Raw genomic sequence first — 17,379 nt, 5'->3', positions numbered from 1 at the left:
GAGATTTTTGGATTTTGGTTAAAACTGGAGGGCTGGTTAGCAGTGGTTAGCACTTTCACCTTGTAGCTAGAATGTCCTCGGTTCGCGTCCCGGCTTTCCCGGGATCTTTCTGCATGGAGTTTACATGTTCTCCCTGTGCATGCGTGGGTTTTCTCTGGGTACTCCGGTTTCTTCCCACAGTCCAAAAACATGCTGAGGTTAAATAATTATTCGAAATTGTCCCTAGGTGTGAATGTTTGTCTGTATATGTAGCCCTGCGACAGACTGGCGACCTGTCCAGGGTGTCCCCTGCTTTCGTCCCGAGTCAGCTGGGATAGGCTCCAGCACCCCCCACGACCCTAATGAGGATAAAGCGGTGTATAGAGGATGGATGGATGGATAGTTAAAATTGTGCTACATTTGGATGGAAACTTAGTTAATGAGAACTGCCTTTAAGTTCCAGTGTCTTGTTTTGTTCGGGCCACTGTCCAAAATCAAAAACATAAAAATGACAATATGCAAGACCAGAAAAAGAAGCAAAATTCTCCCATTTGTGAAGTTGAAACAGATAAATCTTTGTACGGTGGCCGACAGGGGCAAACACGCTGCAAACTGCAAAAGCGCTGCAAACACAGAAATGATCCAAAACCAAAAACTCAAACGCATAAAACACATGCAAGAAAAAAATGCTGCAAGAGAAACATGCTGCAATCACAGAAACGATGCAGAAGCAAAGATTTACAAAATCACAAAACAGATGCAAACGAAAAATGCTGCAAATATATAAAAACACACACAAACCCCGAGAACAACCGCAAGAGGAAAACGCTGCAAATTCAATCCACAACGGAAGTGCACTGCTCTTCAATAATATTGTATAAAAATAATATTGTATAAAAGATGCCAGCCAAGTAAAACATGATGCTAAAACAAATGAAAACGTACCTTTTCACACTAAAAAATATCACACTTTCACTTTCTTCTTCTTCTGCTTCTCCTCCTTCTCTTCTTCTTCGTGTCTGGTGCACTTCCGTTGTGGATTGAATTTGCAGCGTTTTTCTCTTGCGGCTGTTCTGGGGGTTTGTGTGTGTTTTTATGTATTTGCAGCATTTTTCATTTGCATCTGTTTTGTGATTTTGCAAGTCTGCTTCTGCGTCGTTTCTGTGATTGCAGCATGTTTCTCTTGCAGCATTTTTTTTTCTTGCATGTGTTTCATGCGTTTGTGAGTTTCTGGTTTTGGATCATTTCTGTGTTTGCAGCGCTTTTGCGGTTTGCAGCGTGTTTGCCCCTGTCGGCCACCGTATCTTTGGCATTGTTGCAAGAAAAGTGATAAATCAACAAGGTCCACGACTAATTAGTTGATCATCCAATCAGCACAGCTTAAGTGTCAGCCAGCTTGATGCCAGTGAAAGTCAGGCAGAATTTTATTGTATTTTTTTTCTAAACTGCAAAGACAGGATAGATACATCTGGTTGAACTGGGTCTGAAAGTGTTCTACTTTGCCTCTTCACCATCTTTGTCACGATGTTCATAAAAATGACATTAATATGGTTCACAGAAAGCATGAGAATGGTAGAATGCACCAAGTCTTATAGTTATGTCTTTGAACCTTTCATTTCAGTCTGACTCAAAGAAAAACATCAAGAAAATGTCACCAATGCCAAAACATAAGCTCATGTATTTCGAGCAGATAACATACAAGACAAACTTACATCTTTAAAAAGATTACCACAAAGCCAGTTTCGTATTAAAAAAAAGAAGTGCCCCTTGTCAGATGTGAAGCAGTTGCCAAATCGTGCATGCTTTTCTGGTGCTCTCCCGAGACGATGTGCCATCAGCGCTGATAAACTTCATTATCAGCAGCATGGAGAGAGGCCCTGCCTGGCCCCAGCCTTTATCTCCACTTTAAGATTATGAGCAGCCACCTGTCTGTCCAGAGCGCTTCTATCTGGAGAAAGTATTTTATCTGGAATAAGAGCACCCTGCCACTCCGACAGATAACTCCTCCTCAGCTTATCCTCCTGCATATGCTCCAGAGGACACAGCAATGTGTCATTTCAGAAAGAAACTTTAGGGATCCTGTAGTGATCCAGCAGCCAGCATACTGTTCCTCCTTGTTATAGTGAATTACTGTGCAAATGGCCTGATAATAAATCAAATGTGGCCCAGTGTGATTATGTAATTACATTATCTCATCAAAGGTTGAATTGATTAAGACCAACCTCCTAACAGATGAAGAACTGGATCATTTTATCATCCACATGCTCTATTAAAAGAGCACTTTGATTACATGTGTTGAGTGTATATTAATTGGGAGCTTCTGAAACACACACACAGTAAACCTTCTGCAATCTACAGTCATGTAGATTGCAGAAGAATCCATCATTTATGAAGAGTCAAACGTTAATAATTTGCATCAGAGATAACTGCACAGCAACTTAAAGCTCGTGTCCGGAGTTTGAATCGCAGCGTCTCCCAGAACACTGTTGGTCCCTCCCTCCCTCTGATTTCGCCCCTTTATTTGTGCACGCGCGCAGTACCTGAGAGGAGTGCCCGGAATGCTGCAGCATCTTGCCTGTTTTGCTGTTTTCCACTCTTCTACATTTAGTACATTTAGTAAATAATAAAGGAATTACGTTAGAATTATGTATTGAGTCTAACTTGTCCTAATACCAAAATAACATGAATCTGCTAGGACGAACGAGTAAAGTTTCAAGATGTGATTACACTCGTGTATCCCTCTCGATGACGTTGTTTATCAAACTTAGTGCATTTACGCGTGTATATGTGTTACATTGTTTATTTATTTCTATCTAGAGTTCAGAATTGCATGACTCCTCTGACGAAGAGTATGTCCCAGACACCCCAACATCTTCCTCCAGAGGTCGGGCATCTAAACGAAGCAGTCAGGCGGGCTATGGAGGCCGTGGTCGGGGAGCAACGCGAGCACCCCGAGCCAAAAAACGTCCTGCAGTCTCTTGGCCTGACAAGCCGTGGGATTGGTAACTTTTCTGGAAGTTGCTGATCCCTGATGCTCTCTCCTCCACAAGCAAAACAAATGTGCGCGCGGTTGCGTAGTGCGTAGCTCGCCCACCTCTGCATGGGCTTGCTTGCTGTGCGCGTAACCGTTGATTGACAGCATGGCAAAGCGGAAGCTCGAACTTGATTGGTCGGCAGCGACCGGCGCTTTTTGGAATAACATGGGGGTCTATGAGAGGAAGGCGGAACTCAGGAATACATTTTCATATCGCGTCATACTAACATTATATTATAGTATTGAACTAGATTAACACATTTAAGCTTTGTTAAAAAATGATACATAAATTGAAAACAAACGGAAACTCCGGACACAAGCTTTAACACAGGGGGTAGTTACTATATATAAAAGGACAGAGGACAGTGTGAGTCTGAGCCTTGACAGCATGAAAAATGTTGCTTTGATTACGCTACTTTAGGGGATAAATACAGTTTTTGAACAGCAGTTACTACAATCTTGGAGATGTAAAACAGAGGTGTAAGTTTGCCATTGATCAGTGAGTTTGATGTGAAAGGCTAAAACTTGCAACATCCATCCATCCATTCTCTATACACTGCTTTATCCTCACTAGGGTCGCTGAGGGGGCTGGAGCCTAAACTTGCAACATATTTTATTTTATTTTATTTATTTTTTGCATATTTGCACTATTAAAAGTCTGCCGAATGAGCTTTAAGCATTACCTGTCTACCCATGAATGCACAAAGATTTATCACTGGATTACTTAAATACAGAAGGAAACTTTAAAGCAACATGATTTATAGGCAAATCTGCAAAAGGGGCCTGTTTTTGTTTTAGTAATTTAATGTTGGAGATGGCAATAGGAGACAGTTGAACTGAATTTAACATTATGCTGTATCATGTCCTCCGGTGTGTGTGTGTGTGTGTGTTTGTGTTTAAATTTGATTTAGTTAAAACTATAAGGAGTCAGCTTTTTGAAGGAAATTGCAGCAATCAGGCACTGAGGGTTTTAAAAAAAAATCCTGAAATCAGCACCGTTAAAGGGACAAATTGTAAAGGGATATCTGTACAATGACAGATGTCTCTTTCCCCACAGTATCTTTGCTTTAAACTCCCCTCGTCTACTGCTGAACTTTGCATTATTTATTATTCATTTATTAACCTTTACTTAACCAGGAGAAATCCCATAGAGATCAAAAACCTCTTTTTTCAAGGGAGTCCTGGCCAAGATTGGCAGCAGCAAATACAAAACAGAGTTAGAAAATGACATAGGTAAAACATAATTAAAACACGAGCAAAAAGCAAATAAAACAGATAATTTTCCAATAAAATTATAAATAAAACAGGTGTATGTTGTGGAGCACACATGCACCTGTGAACATGTAAGTGGATAGATAAATCTATCTTTTAAATTCAATTTTTTTTTTCAAATTTAACATTTGTTTCGTAGACTTTTTCCTCTCTCTCTCTCTGATGTAGGTACCCAGATATGCAACTGATGTCACAGTGACAGTACAATCTTTCTGCAGAACAGAATGGTCCACACTAATCATTCAACTTGTCTGCGCCTCTTTAAACCAATTACAGCTGTCGTTAGTGGGGCTAAACAAAGGATGCTTCTTTGGCATCCACTTAAAATAGTGATGGCTGGAATTGTTGTGATGGTGCATTGGTATGCAGAGAGACAAGCACTGTGATTACAACAGATAATCCACTGTAAAAAAAAGAGAACTAGGAGAGCTGCCAGACTACATGATCTAAATCCTCCGTAAAACTTTCAGTCTCAGGTTCCGTTTCAGCGTGGTAGGTTGCAACCTGAAGCAAGTTGTTGCCGTTTCTCACAGTGAACAAAACTGTAACACACAGATAGCAAAAGGGGGCAGGATGCCAACTGAGATCTGAGTCAGTCTACAGAGACTTGTGGTGTGATGCTTTTCGCGAAATGGGTTATTGCATTGTCTGCACCTTATTTGCATGAAGTTGAAGTTTAGGCTACTTTTTGCAAATGAGGGGCATCCAGCTGTCACTTGACGCCTTTGGCAACTCTGGAAAACCTTTTCTTTCGTCGCTCTAAATTGAATACAGATTCAGCAGCTGCACAGCTTATTTCTCAAGTGTTTACAGAAATACATTTTGGTGAGTTCTTTTCATAATATAACTAAGAGTTTCCAAAGTTTGGGATCCAGGAGCTCTCTGAGGTCAGCATTGATCTGATCAGTTGCAGCCAATGCTGGCAAACCATTTGAAGGTGTCATACTTTCCTGTTGGAGAGCACCTTAATCATCTATCATGGCACCACCTCGGTGTTTTCCGATCAAGCAACCAATGACAGTTGTCCAACCCTTTTACGTCCACAAACACACCCATGGACACATAATCACGTAAAAGCCCACCCTCACAGCTCACTCGGGGCTGCTCGTTTCAGAAACACGGAGTCTAAAGTTATTAAGATGAAACTGTATATGGAGGAAAAAAAAGAAAAGCAGCATATTTTAATATATTTAATACACTGGATCTGGCTGTTTTTGTGTGCAGTCCGTGTATTTGTCTACAATCTTGCAGAGTAACTCGCCCTTCAGGGCCCCAACATCTGGATCTGGTGCCTCACGCATCTCTTTTTTCATTTCAGATGCATCAGCAGTGGCTCAAGTAGCTCTGTCTATCCCAAATGAAATATACAGTCAAACTATTTAGGCCAAATATTATAGCTATAGTCCACTCTGGGATTAAATCTGTAGCCACATTTTCTGATTTACAGAATCAGTTTGTGACATGTGTTTATTGGGAAAATATACAGGGAAAACAGCATGCAGCCCACAAATGTTGTGATGGTTAAAAAAAAAAGAATACAGGCAAATCTAGTTTTTTAAATCTTTCACATGACAACTTTTACATCCGAGAACCACCTCACAAAGAAATGCATCTGAAAGCTGGAGGCCAGAGAGAATTTATGACCAAATCCAGACTCTCAGGCCTGCCTGTCTGTCTCCTGTGGGGGAGCCGAGGCCCTTTACACTGGGTGAGGGATGGCGGTGATCGGTATGAGACTGCTGTGAGAGGATGTTCACCGTGGGAGGAGTGTTTGACTCCTGGTTCAGGCAGAACCCGGACTCACTATTTATGTTCCTGTAAAGATACCTGGGGACCAGCGGGTGTCTCTACTCTTTCTATGCGTACATGACATACGACCTGGCTTGGTATTCAGAGACGGATAGAGAAAGGCAACCTGGTTCTGTAAGGGCAATTTTGCAAAACTAAAGAGAAGACAGATTTAAATGGTTTATTCAGGATTGTAATGGGGTGCTAAACACTGCACTGAATTACTGGAATAATTCTCAGAGCTAAAGGTATTATTGTGGTTTATGACACACAATTTAGTGCCCTTTGGATTTAAATGTGTAAATTCTGGAAGTGCTCATCAGGAGGCATTATTTCAAATCTCAGTATTGAGGTTGTCAACAGTTTTATAACAAAGCAATGGCCATAAACCTCAGTCTATAGGCTTTCAACTACAACATATAAATGTTTACAAGGAACTGCCTCGTATTCTGCCTTTTCTGTTTTTATTGCTGAGTAAAATCCAACAGCTTTGACGTTAAGCTAAATCCAGATGCTCCAAAACGGGGACAAACAGTAGTTACTTGACATATCTCCAGATCTATGAAGGTTGGAAATTTGTTATGTTTGTATATATGGTTAATTTGACAATATGGATGTTTGAGAAAGGAAAAATGGTACTTGACAGAGGTTAAAAAACAGTGCTTGACATTCACACAGAGTTTAACCAATCAGCTTTGAGTATTCAGAAAGCTGACACTAATCCAGGAACTAAAGTAGCACATATTTGCACAGATCCATCCTCTTCAGGAGCTGGACCAAAGTCACCTCCATTTACCACTGCCCATGTTTACCATTATAAGCAGCTTATTTTGTACACCTGTTCTCTGGGTGTATCTAAAAATCCTGAAAATTACTCCAAAATCTCAAAGGAACACATAAAGTTACACTTGGCTCAGGGAGAAAAGTTTATATACTAATAAAAGCAAAATTGCAATAAAGTGCAGCAGAAACAAACTGAGCAAACAAATGAAGACATACATGGACTTAAACCATGTGAACACAAGCAACCTTTGTCCACTTACTGCTGGTGTTCCACTACAGAAAGTAAAATATTAGATATTAAAAACATCAGATTTATGTGGAACCATGAGGATCTTCTATAACCTTCCACAATTATAAAAGTAAGTAATGGACATCTTCTGTAATTTTTCACTGTTTGAAGTTTGATTGGACCTGAAAATTTTCTCAGAATTCTGTTAAAGTTTCACTACATTTGCCTGTGTTACATTTCTAATTCAGGATTTGATGTAAAGAAAAAAAACAAACAACTGAGGTAATCATGTTTCTGTTTTTATATTTAAAGTACAAATATCAAATCGTATTGTGTAATATCTGTTGGTGTGAATTCATCAATATCGATACATGTCAGGTTATTGAAGAAGAAGAGAAACCCTTGTAAACAGGAAACTGTTGCAAACACATAAACCACATCATTATATGGTGACATCAGGGTTGTGCCCTGATTGCCAAAATATCAGCAAAAAGTGCTTTGAGTTGGAGTTTTTTGATGCACCCACTGATGCATTTCTTTGTGACCACTTGCTATATTGTCATTACCTTATCAATAATCTATTTGTAATTGAATATCATCGATGGAAAAGGGACATTTACATATTGTAATTAGGTAAAAATAACCATAGTATGATGATTAGCACCCTTTGTAACTTTGCCAAGTGTAAATCAAATTTCAAGTATTTCCCACTGCGCAAACAAATCTGTTGTTCATTAATGCTGGGATCTATATTTGTATTCTGAAAATAATTATCATCCAAAAAAACCCTACATGACATGAATTCGGTACTGAGTACAAAGGGTTTTGGACTTACCCGTATCAGGTTTGATGAATAAAACCGGACGATGCCTCCTTTCCTCCTCTTTCTTTGTCACTTCCTCCTTCACTTTCTCTCCACCTTGACTGTGAAGGTTTAGCTGCTTCTGGCCTTCATTTGCCCTTCGATGACTCTCATCCAGTTTGACCCTTGTTGGAGGCTGTGTAGTCGTGGTGGTGGTAAACTGCACCGTGGGGGTTGTCTGGTACTCCAGTCTCCTTGGAAGGCTCGTGCTGGGCTCAGATGTCTTTCTTTCGTAGCTGCTGGTTGGATCGTTGCTTTCTGAATCCTCATGGCTTCTCTCCTGTTGTGCCGACTTGATCTTGTAAGGCACATCTTCACCTTCAGACCCAGTGACACTTTGAAAAGTTGTTATTTCTTCCGCCGTCTCCTCATCTATTTCATCTTCATTCAACCTGTCCTCGTCATCCAGTGTGACTGCACCCCTTAATTCCTCTTGACCGTTTTTACTTGCCTGGGGGTGGCTCGGAATATCTGTGCTTCTCAGTATGTACAGTGGAAAATTGACTCTAGCTGCTCCTCTTTCATGATTAGTTTTCGTCTCAGCACCTCTCACTGGGTGACTAACTTTGATCTCATGGTTTGAACCTCTGGGCATGACGTTATCTGATGCATTTTGGTGATGTGCCTTAGTCTCAGCACCTCTCTGATGATAAATTATACTTTCCGATCTCATATGTGGGTACTCTGGTTGTTCTTCATTCGCCATTCCTTGGTTTAATGGAAATATGACACTGCCCAAACTCCTGTGTGCATGCAGTGGGTTCTCTAAATCTGTCTGTGGACTCAAATCACCGAGCGAGACACTTTGAGCACTTGTTAAACCTTGTGAGGGCTGCCAAGAACTAGTGGCATACATATGTGGCCTGACAGTAACCTGCTCCACTCTCAGGGGACTTTCTGTCACTTCCGCTTTGTCTGCAGGACGGTCATGAACTCCATATTGCTCTCTCAGCTCCAGCTTGCCTCGTCTGTCAAAGCTCTGAAGGGAAGAGGTTCTGTCAGGTCTGGCAGAGCCTCGGGACACAGACACAATTTTGTTAGAGGAAGAGGAAGAGGAGGAGGACTGTGTGGGGAAGACCAAAGATTGTGGGTACGTCTCCGGAAAGTCTGTAGGACCATAGTCATAGTCTTCTGGTTCCTCCTTATCCAGTGGAGACAATTTGAAGAGGGGAAGATTTCCATTAGGTGGAAGGTGATACGGCGTTGAGAACTGATCCATGCTGCCTTGTTGGTCAAACTTGTAGGGGTAAATATCGCGCCCATTGGCTATGTTTTCTTCTGTTGGTGCAGCTAACATGGGTTTATGGATTTTCTGGGGATCACAGTCAGGTACAGGGTAGCACATTAAGTTCCCTCCCTCATTAGGGCAGTGGCAGACTCGGCAAGAGTCAATATGGAAGGAGTGACCCGCCTCGTACTTTTGCCCACCATGAACACATCCGATGCGTTCACACTGCATGCAGCCATCCGCAGGCTCCGAAACCTCGATGCAGTTTGGTGGCAAATCAGGACAGCTGATGAAGTGGCAGCTGATCCGTCCCCCTCCAGAGGGGCAAGAGCACTCTGTGCTGCCGTAGTCAACAAAGTAAGAGTCTCCTTCAGGTACCTTCCCGTTCTTAAATCCAGCATTGATGCAGTCGTAGTACTGGTAACCCTCGCAGGTGCATCCTTTTTGTAAGCATGAAGCACAACAAGCGCCTCCTTCCAGCACCTCTTCGATACAGTTGTCCAGCATGGGACAGTCCACACCGGTGCAGTCACGCTGACACCAGCAGACACTCAGGTAGAGGAAAGGCAATGTGCACGTCAGCAGTACTCGAGCCATGACACCTGTTGTTAGTTCAACGATCAAAGGAGTTCAGGTATCATCCAAGGCCTTCAGTTTATCTTCTGGCAGGCGTTCATTCTGCACATCTAAGTCACCTCTTTTCTGTGAGAAATGGAAGATACAGATAGACACACAGAGACTTATTTCTTAAAATGAAAGCAGACAAACATCTGGCTTTGTAGTTGAGCTCACAAGAGTCCAATTTTTACAAGCTCCCAGTCTTCCTAACATTAGGACTACGTGCTCCTCATTAACATCAGCTGGAGTCGTGTGTTCTGAATCATTATGCCTGCTGTCATGATGAAACCTGGAATCAGTCCAACTTCTAAACATGTACCACATCTGTGATTATTTCCATAAAAAAATGCTTGAATAACTTTGTGTTGCAATCAGCCCTGAAGTCTATCTGTTGAACATGGACGCTTCATAATGCTTTGGCAGTGAGTTTGTTGGAAATTGATTACACATTAAAGAAAGTACATTCTCTGAAGTAATTAGCAGGGCAGAGAGCAAACTGCAGGGCCTCCTTTGACTAATGACTCTTGTTCAACATGATGTGTTTAATAAATGCAGCAGTTTGAGACGCAAAGCGACTGTAGTCACTCCATTAGTTCATTTCATCTTAAAGCAGAACTCAGATGGAGTATAAATTAGATTTTAAAAACCTTTGGTAATTTGTGTAAAACCGAACCAAAGAGAGTACCAGAAGCCAAAAATGTGCCACAAACCAACTCCGCTTCACACTTTGCTGTTCTGAATTTGAGAAAATTCCAAAAACTACACATTATTCTCTTTACAAAATTGCCTGAGGACAGATCTAATTCATCATCATTGACGCTACGCATATTTTCCTTCACCTTCAGGTCATCTCTGCAAGTAAACACACACCCCCACACCAAGCTGCTCTGTTCTTGGAGTGACATTGGTGAACTGAATTTGACATCAGTTTGCCACAAACACTGCTGTCAGAAGTCAGTAAATCTGCCCTAAACAAGCTCTGCTAGCCTCCTCGAGTGTTAATCACAGTGCAATCCCATCTGAGTCATGAACTGCATGTTTGAAGAAGGAACCAGGGAATGATCTTAACAGACTGGCAATCGTTCACACATTGAATGTATTATATTAAAAACAGCTTGTGTAACCCATTACTGTGATTTTATAGTTCAAAATATCAAAACGCAGAGAAAAACTTTATTGAAAGTGAAGAAATTATGGGGAGGACGGCAAATATCCAAAAGTCTTGGTGGATCTGAAGGCTTTATGTAAAAAGAGAAGTCCTGTTACTCACTTTGTACTATCCATTAACATGTTACGCTCTAAAAACTCCTGCAGTCCCACTCATTTTTACCATTCTTTGAGGTTTTAGGATATATTGTCAGAAATTTGACTGTTTGGTAACATAAGCACACTGTAGTGTACAATTCACTGGCAGCTGGAGACTTAACAAGGAAAAATACAGGTCAGAGGGTCAGCCTTTAAATCAGATGGGATTTTATGGGGTGTTTAAGTAAGATAAAGTAGCTACACGTTCAAAAGGAATAAAACATCTTGGCCTGTTCACTGCTAGACTTGGTGGACATGGTGATCAAAACAGATCTATTTATGGATAACGGGTACTGTTATACTGAGGCATTTGCATATCGTATTAATGGATTCGTGTTGTACTGTAGCTACTTGTTGCCAATTAACTAAACAAGGATTTCATTATCAATTAATCCACATGAAGCTTTCTTTTCTATATTCTGTGGACATTTTTCTCAGTCATGGTGTCATTTTTTCCAAGTTTTTCTTTCTTTCTATACAGAAATCAAAAGGAAAATCGGAAACCGATAATTGTGACCAACTTTAAACATCATTTTTTGGGCATCAGCTAACATTTTTTACCCTTAAGGAAGATTAATTGATGATACATGAAAACATGTCCTGGTCTAGAAAATGTGGGCGTCAAAAGCCCAAAAAATGTGCCTTGTTGAGAGTGACATTTTCAAATGTCTTGTTTTGTTTTTGTTTTGAAACTACACATTTTTTGAATTTATAACGATACATTACAAGAAAAAGCAGCACTCTTTTGAGATGCAGAAAACTACAAATTTTGTCATTTGTTCCATATCTATGGCTTGAAAAATGGTTGAAATTGTGAATCAGGGATTGAAATAGCTGCTTCTTAATTCGGCGAATCGATCACAAAATGTTTCAGCTGCTACAAATTATTGTATATCCAGAAATTCACCGTCCATAAGACAAAGATAATTAAAGCAGACAATGTGCAGTATTGCTCAGGCTTCTTGTCATGTATAAATCACAGGATAAAACTACTGCGTTGGATCAGAAACCATACAGTAAGCTTTTCCCTCGCAGACCATTCTGATTTAAAGTCTGGTTTTGACATTTGTTGAAGCCAAGGTCTTTGAGACAAAATATAGCATGCTGCAGAGAAAAAGAAGAGGAGCTAAGTAATTGGCACTTTTTTCCCTTCTAAACCTAAACTTTTTGAGTTAAGCTCCTGCTGCAGGCTCCCTGAGGGCAGGATGAGCTCCATCCTGCCTAGGAGGCCTTCTGTCACCAACCTGAACTAACCCGACAAGTGAGGATCACGGCGACTCTGTCAACGAAAGTGACACCTTCCGTCACCGGAGCAGACATAATAAAAGTTGGCAAGAAGTGGATGCAGAAGAATGCAAACAGGGCAGTGAAAGCAGGCTGGTGTTTCCCAGTGCAGTGAGGGAAAAGGGGGATTCCTGCCTTTCCCAAAGCTTGAACACACACACAGCCGATCTCTAAACAGTCCCTGATGGCATGCAGCTTTGCCAACATGGACAAAAAGAACAGGATTCTTTAAAGACTAAACTTTTTCAAAAAGAAAATGCATCCATGCAGAAAGAAAAGCAACTGACTCCACATGAAAACATGAAAGTAAGTTCCTCACTTTGTGATGCAAACAAACTTTGGAGATTATGCAAATCTGTGCAGTTATTTTAATAATCTTGTTTGCTAAACTTGTGTTTCTTTAAATACTGACAGCAACAACTGATTAGACAAACGTATACAAAAACAGACTAAACAGAGATTATGTTTCTTGTGCACAAACTTTTCTGCAACCTGTCACCAGTCACCACTTCAAAGTTAAATGGAAAAAAAACTGAACTAATGATTGCAAGGTGGCAGACAGAAGCAGGGACAAATCTGAGCACACCGCAAAAGTTTGGAGAAAGTACTGAGCGACTCCACATGCACGCAGCAAAGTGAACAGCAGGCGCACAGGCTTGATGGCAAAACGCTGTTTAGCAAGTTAACTTTGTGTTACCTTGTCGACGGCTGTGGAGACACGCCGGCTGCTGGTCCTCTGTGCGCCGCAAGTGTGAACCTTTTGACCACCGACGAGCTGCTGGAAGCTGGAAGCAGGCAGGCGGAGGGGGAGGTACGAAAAGTTTCCCCTGCTAGAGACTCCGGAGGAGATCCTCATCCTGATCCATAATGAAGAGCAGGCTCTGCTGGCAGGGACCGGCTCACACAGGACACAAAACCGGTAGACTAGACTGGCTCAACTTTCTGAACAGAAGCTGAAAAACTGGTCGGAAATGACTGTAAAACACGCACGAAACCGGCGCTCTTTAGAGCAATGCAAATGGTGTTTATGCGGAGAGACGGGGGATCGAACCGCCGACCATGCAATTAGTATGCAACCACCTCTGCGACCGAAAACCACACAAATGATTCTTTCTTTGAAAATATGTGTATTCTAAGTACTTAGAAGTAATTAAACCATAATGGACTGACATTTTATTATTATTAAACTAAATGTAAAATCTTAGAAAGGAGCATCTTCCTCCCAAGACCTCATCTACCAGGTGAAGAAGCCTTTTACATCCACAATTCTACAATTTCATTTAGCAGACACTTGCATTCAAAGTGATGTACATCTGAGAGTAGATACAACACAAGCAAGAATCTAGTCAGGAGAGCCATCAAACAAGTTCAAATGTACTTCACGCACAATGCCAACTTACTCTGGAAGTTGCTCTGACTTTAACTGCAATGTAAATGTTAGATAACGCCTATAAAAACAACCTCTGATTAAAGAAAACAGTTGTCAAAGTCTTTGGTTTTAGTTGCTAGTTGTGTTTTGTTATTGTGATTCCTTCCTGTGTTTCATTCTGTCTGTCTGTGTGGGTGTAATGTTCCCTTTCAGTTATTTTCTGTTTTTATATTTTCAATTTGTGTTGCTTGTGTCTTCACTTCTGTTCTTTGTCCCTCTTTTCCCTCCCGTCTGATTACAGGTTTTCTCTAATTTTTCAAGTGTTTTTGTGTTCCTTTCTTTCTTGCTTCTGCTAATGCAGCGCTTTTGTTACCTTTCTGGATTTTCCTTTAATTTTGCCTGCTCCCCATGCTTTCGATTAATCTAGACTGTGGTTTATTTTTGTACCAGCTTTTTGAACAAAGTTTGCTTTTTATTTCCTAAATACCTGCTGTTGGTGTCTGCATTGGGGTCCTCAACTCCCTAATCCTTGACAAGAGTTTCATTCATTATTTTCACTTAGAATTAATGAGCATAGGACAAAAATACAACTTTACCTTCATTCACCATTCATCAGTGATATTTAACTTCCTGAGATATAAAATTATGTCAGATAAACAGGCTTGTTTAGCCTACAGTAGCGAAGAATTCAAGCTAACTAACTAGTGCTACATCATGCTAAATAGCACATCGCCGTTAGCTTAACATATAGTCAGCTAGTTGGACTTTCATGCAGATTTTGGCAATTGTTTTGCTGCTGTTTAACTATTTATTCTGCCGTTTTATTGGAAGATAGTGAGCACAAGTTATCACAAATTTAACATTAGCAGAAGTAGTGTACAGAAAATCATTCATGTCTTTGGGATTCCTCTTGCACTTTCACATATTCCAGAAAAAAGTATTTGTAATTTTTGGTTTAAATTAATAGGTAAGCCAAGACGGTATATCTATATTTATATAAAAAATACAAGGAGACTGACTTTGTACTTTCAAAATATTGTATCATCATATCTTAAAACTATTTATTTTGATTTCCATCCACTAGCAAAATAATTTTAAAGGCATCTGAAGATTAGAAAGGATTCTATCATCCAAGAAATGATCTGGAATGAGAATATCTAGTTGTCAGTAGAGAAAATATGGTGGTGGGGCTTGAGTACAAAACAAACCAGTAGAAGAACTGTACTGTATATAAGATCAACAGCTCAGTGGTCACTTATCACAACTGTGTTTGTAGTTTTAAAGTCTCTAAATGAGGTAATAATGTGTCTTAGTGACCAATGAGAAGCTCCAAAAAGCTACTAATTTCATCAGCAAGAGCGATGATTCAATACAGCTAGTTCACTTGGAAAGTCTGGTTAAATATCTGTTTTTTGCTGTTTGCCAAGAAACAGTTTTAAAATGCAAAAAATGCAAAGCGTAACACAAAGGGAAAAAAAGCACAAAATCAATGTTTTTCCTACTTGAAATTCTGCTAACACCACAGTGATCAACTTGAACTCACACAAGGTTTATGTCAACCCAGGAAGCAAGGCAGGCGGAACTGAGCTTATTATTCCACTATATTTCTACTCTCGTGTTGTGCTTAGTGCGGTACAAAGTCATGTAAGTGGAGTTACTGCGTGGCCGACTCTCTTAAATTTCCTTTCGAGCCATGTTGTTGGTCCCCAGAGTAAACTCCAGCTGCTGTCCACTGCTGTGTTTTTAAGGATCTTGCGTGTAGCTCCTAAATAGATGGCCGTAACCTTGGCTAAACAAGAGCCTCGTGCTCACATCATTACTCATGCCGTTGTCTGTCTCCTACCGGTCACAGCCCATGCATGACACAAGGCCATAGGCGATCGCAACTGCACACAAAACACCAAATCGCTTCAAACATGGGCCTGTTTTTAATTACCTGTCTAATCCCACGCTGAGTCCTTTACTCCCTGAAGGGACAAAGGTGCATGTCAGTCAACTGAGCATATTTCTGCATTCACATGTAGCATAGAAATGATTTATCCTTGGCCATGTTTTTAATATATTCTTGCCTTTTGGAGGGAGCGTGACCCCCAAAGCAGCAAATAGCACAAGTCTAAGCAACATTACAACTTGAGGCCTATCTTGTATGTCACTTTCACGACACTTCTTCCTCTATTTGAAGCGGTCCCTTTGGAGAGCGTTGTAAATTTGGCACCTTCAGAGGATGTCAAAGTTCAAAGAGCACAGGGAGTGTGAGCATGGCGTGGAACAAACTGCGGGGTTTGAGTGGACTCACTCATCATGTTGGAGTCACCAGTGTCGACCCCTCCCAGCAGCTGATGTAAAGGTCCTAATGAGGAACTGCCAAGGCCTCGGGTGACGTGGTGGTTGTTGCTGCAACAAACAGACTGGCTCTGATCGCAGATAAGACTACCGCCAGGGGACTGCTTTCAACTGGAGATGAGAGATGAGGTAAAAAAAGAATGGAATCAGACTGTTCAGGAGTGGGTCAGTGGAAGGACACGTCACAACGTGCTAGTAGGGCTGCATTTTCTTATTTTATTGCATCTACTATAGTGTGTGCCAGCTGCTTTATTTCACACATATAAAAATAGATCTGATTGTGACAGCACAGCTCCCTGGAGTTAACTGCACTTTTGTTTTAAAGTCACACGGAAGACGCAGCGTCGGATAACAAGATCAGACAGAAGGGGTTGCCATGGTGTCGTGAACAACCTTGGGTTTCGCATAATGAGATCAGGATTGGCCCTTTCCATCAAACACTAAGAGGGACTCGACAACGCACGGGTGAGATTTGTGGAACCTCGGTGTGATCTCTCCGGAAAAAGCCTTCAGACGCAGGGGAGCCTTTGAAAAGCCGTGGGAGGCCTCAGGGAGCCGGCTTTCAGGTGTGGGGTCATCAGGGAGCATCTGGCTCTGCATTCAATGGTGTCTCTCCTGTATGGATTATTGACAGGGGGCTCAATATTTGCTTTGGAATCATGTTTCGAGTCAGTTTTCGAATTTCCACTTAATAATTTGCAAATAATATCTCAATGTGTAATGCAAGTTCAATGCATTCATGAGAAAACTGAAGGAGCGGTCTTTAGACAATAGATTTGTTCTACCGGCACCAATTTTGTCTGGATCATTTCTCCAAAACAGCTGGAGCTTGAAGAAAATGACATCACACATGCAAGATGTCCTTAAAGATAATCAGCAAGCGTCATTTGAGCTTCTGAGATAAGTGTTATCTTTCAAATACTAAGTTCTGGAAGTTTACCAGCTGTATTTTATCTGTATTAAAACAACACATAAGACCAGATGTTTTAAAAAATGGCCCTTCACATTCATATTTTAGAGGCTTAGACTATTGCAATCATTAATTGTCGTAACCTTAAAAACAAAGGATGGAGCTCAGACATCTAGAGGAATTGTGGATTAGAGCTTCTTCGTGGTAAATGAAGACTGTAGTTGATGTGGTTCAGGTATCGGATCACGATCCATCCTGGTTGCCCTCCAGGCTTTCTGGTAGACGACTGCGAAGGAGACCCAGGATACGCACTCTGGAGAGACTACATATCACAGCTGGCCTGGGATTGCCTCAGGATCCCCCAGAAGGAACTGA

At 41.0% G+C, this 17,379-nt stretch overlaps 1 protein-coding gene across 1 annotated transcript in view; it reads right to left on the bottom strand.

Moving 5' to 3' along the window:
• The window catches only part of fbln2 (fibulin 2), a 92,561-nt gene extending 78,935 nt beyond the window's left edge, over positions 1-13,626 (bottom strand). Inside the window, exons 1-2 of the mRNA XM_022202999.2 lie at positions 13,080-13,626; positions 7,921-9,877 (exon numbers count right to left, since the gene is read on the bottom strand). Coding sequence (XP_022058691.2) covers positions 7,921-9,772 — 1,852 coding nt within the window. The 5' untranslated portion in view covers positions 9,773-9,877; positions 13,080-13,626. The remainder of the gene's footprint in view (positions 1-7,920; positions 9,878-13,079) is intronic.
• Between the last annotated feature and the right edge of the window lie 3,753 nt (positions 13,627-17,379).

This window comes from Acanthochromis polyacanthus, chromosome 5 (assembly GCF_021347895.1).
Source record: "Acanthochromis polyacanthus isolate Apoly-LR-REF ecotype Palm Island chromosome 5, KAUST_Apoly_ChrSc, whole genome shotgun sequence".
In the NCBI taxonomy this organism is placed as follows: domain Eukaryota; kingdom Metazoa; phylum Chordata; class Actinopteri; family Pomacentridae; genus Acanthochromis; species Acanthochromis polyacanthus.
This window is presented reverse-complemented; position numbering and strand designations above follow the sequence as displayed.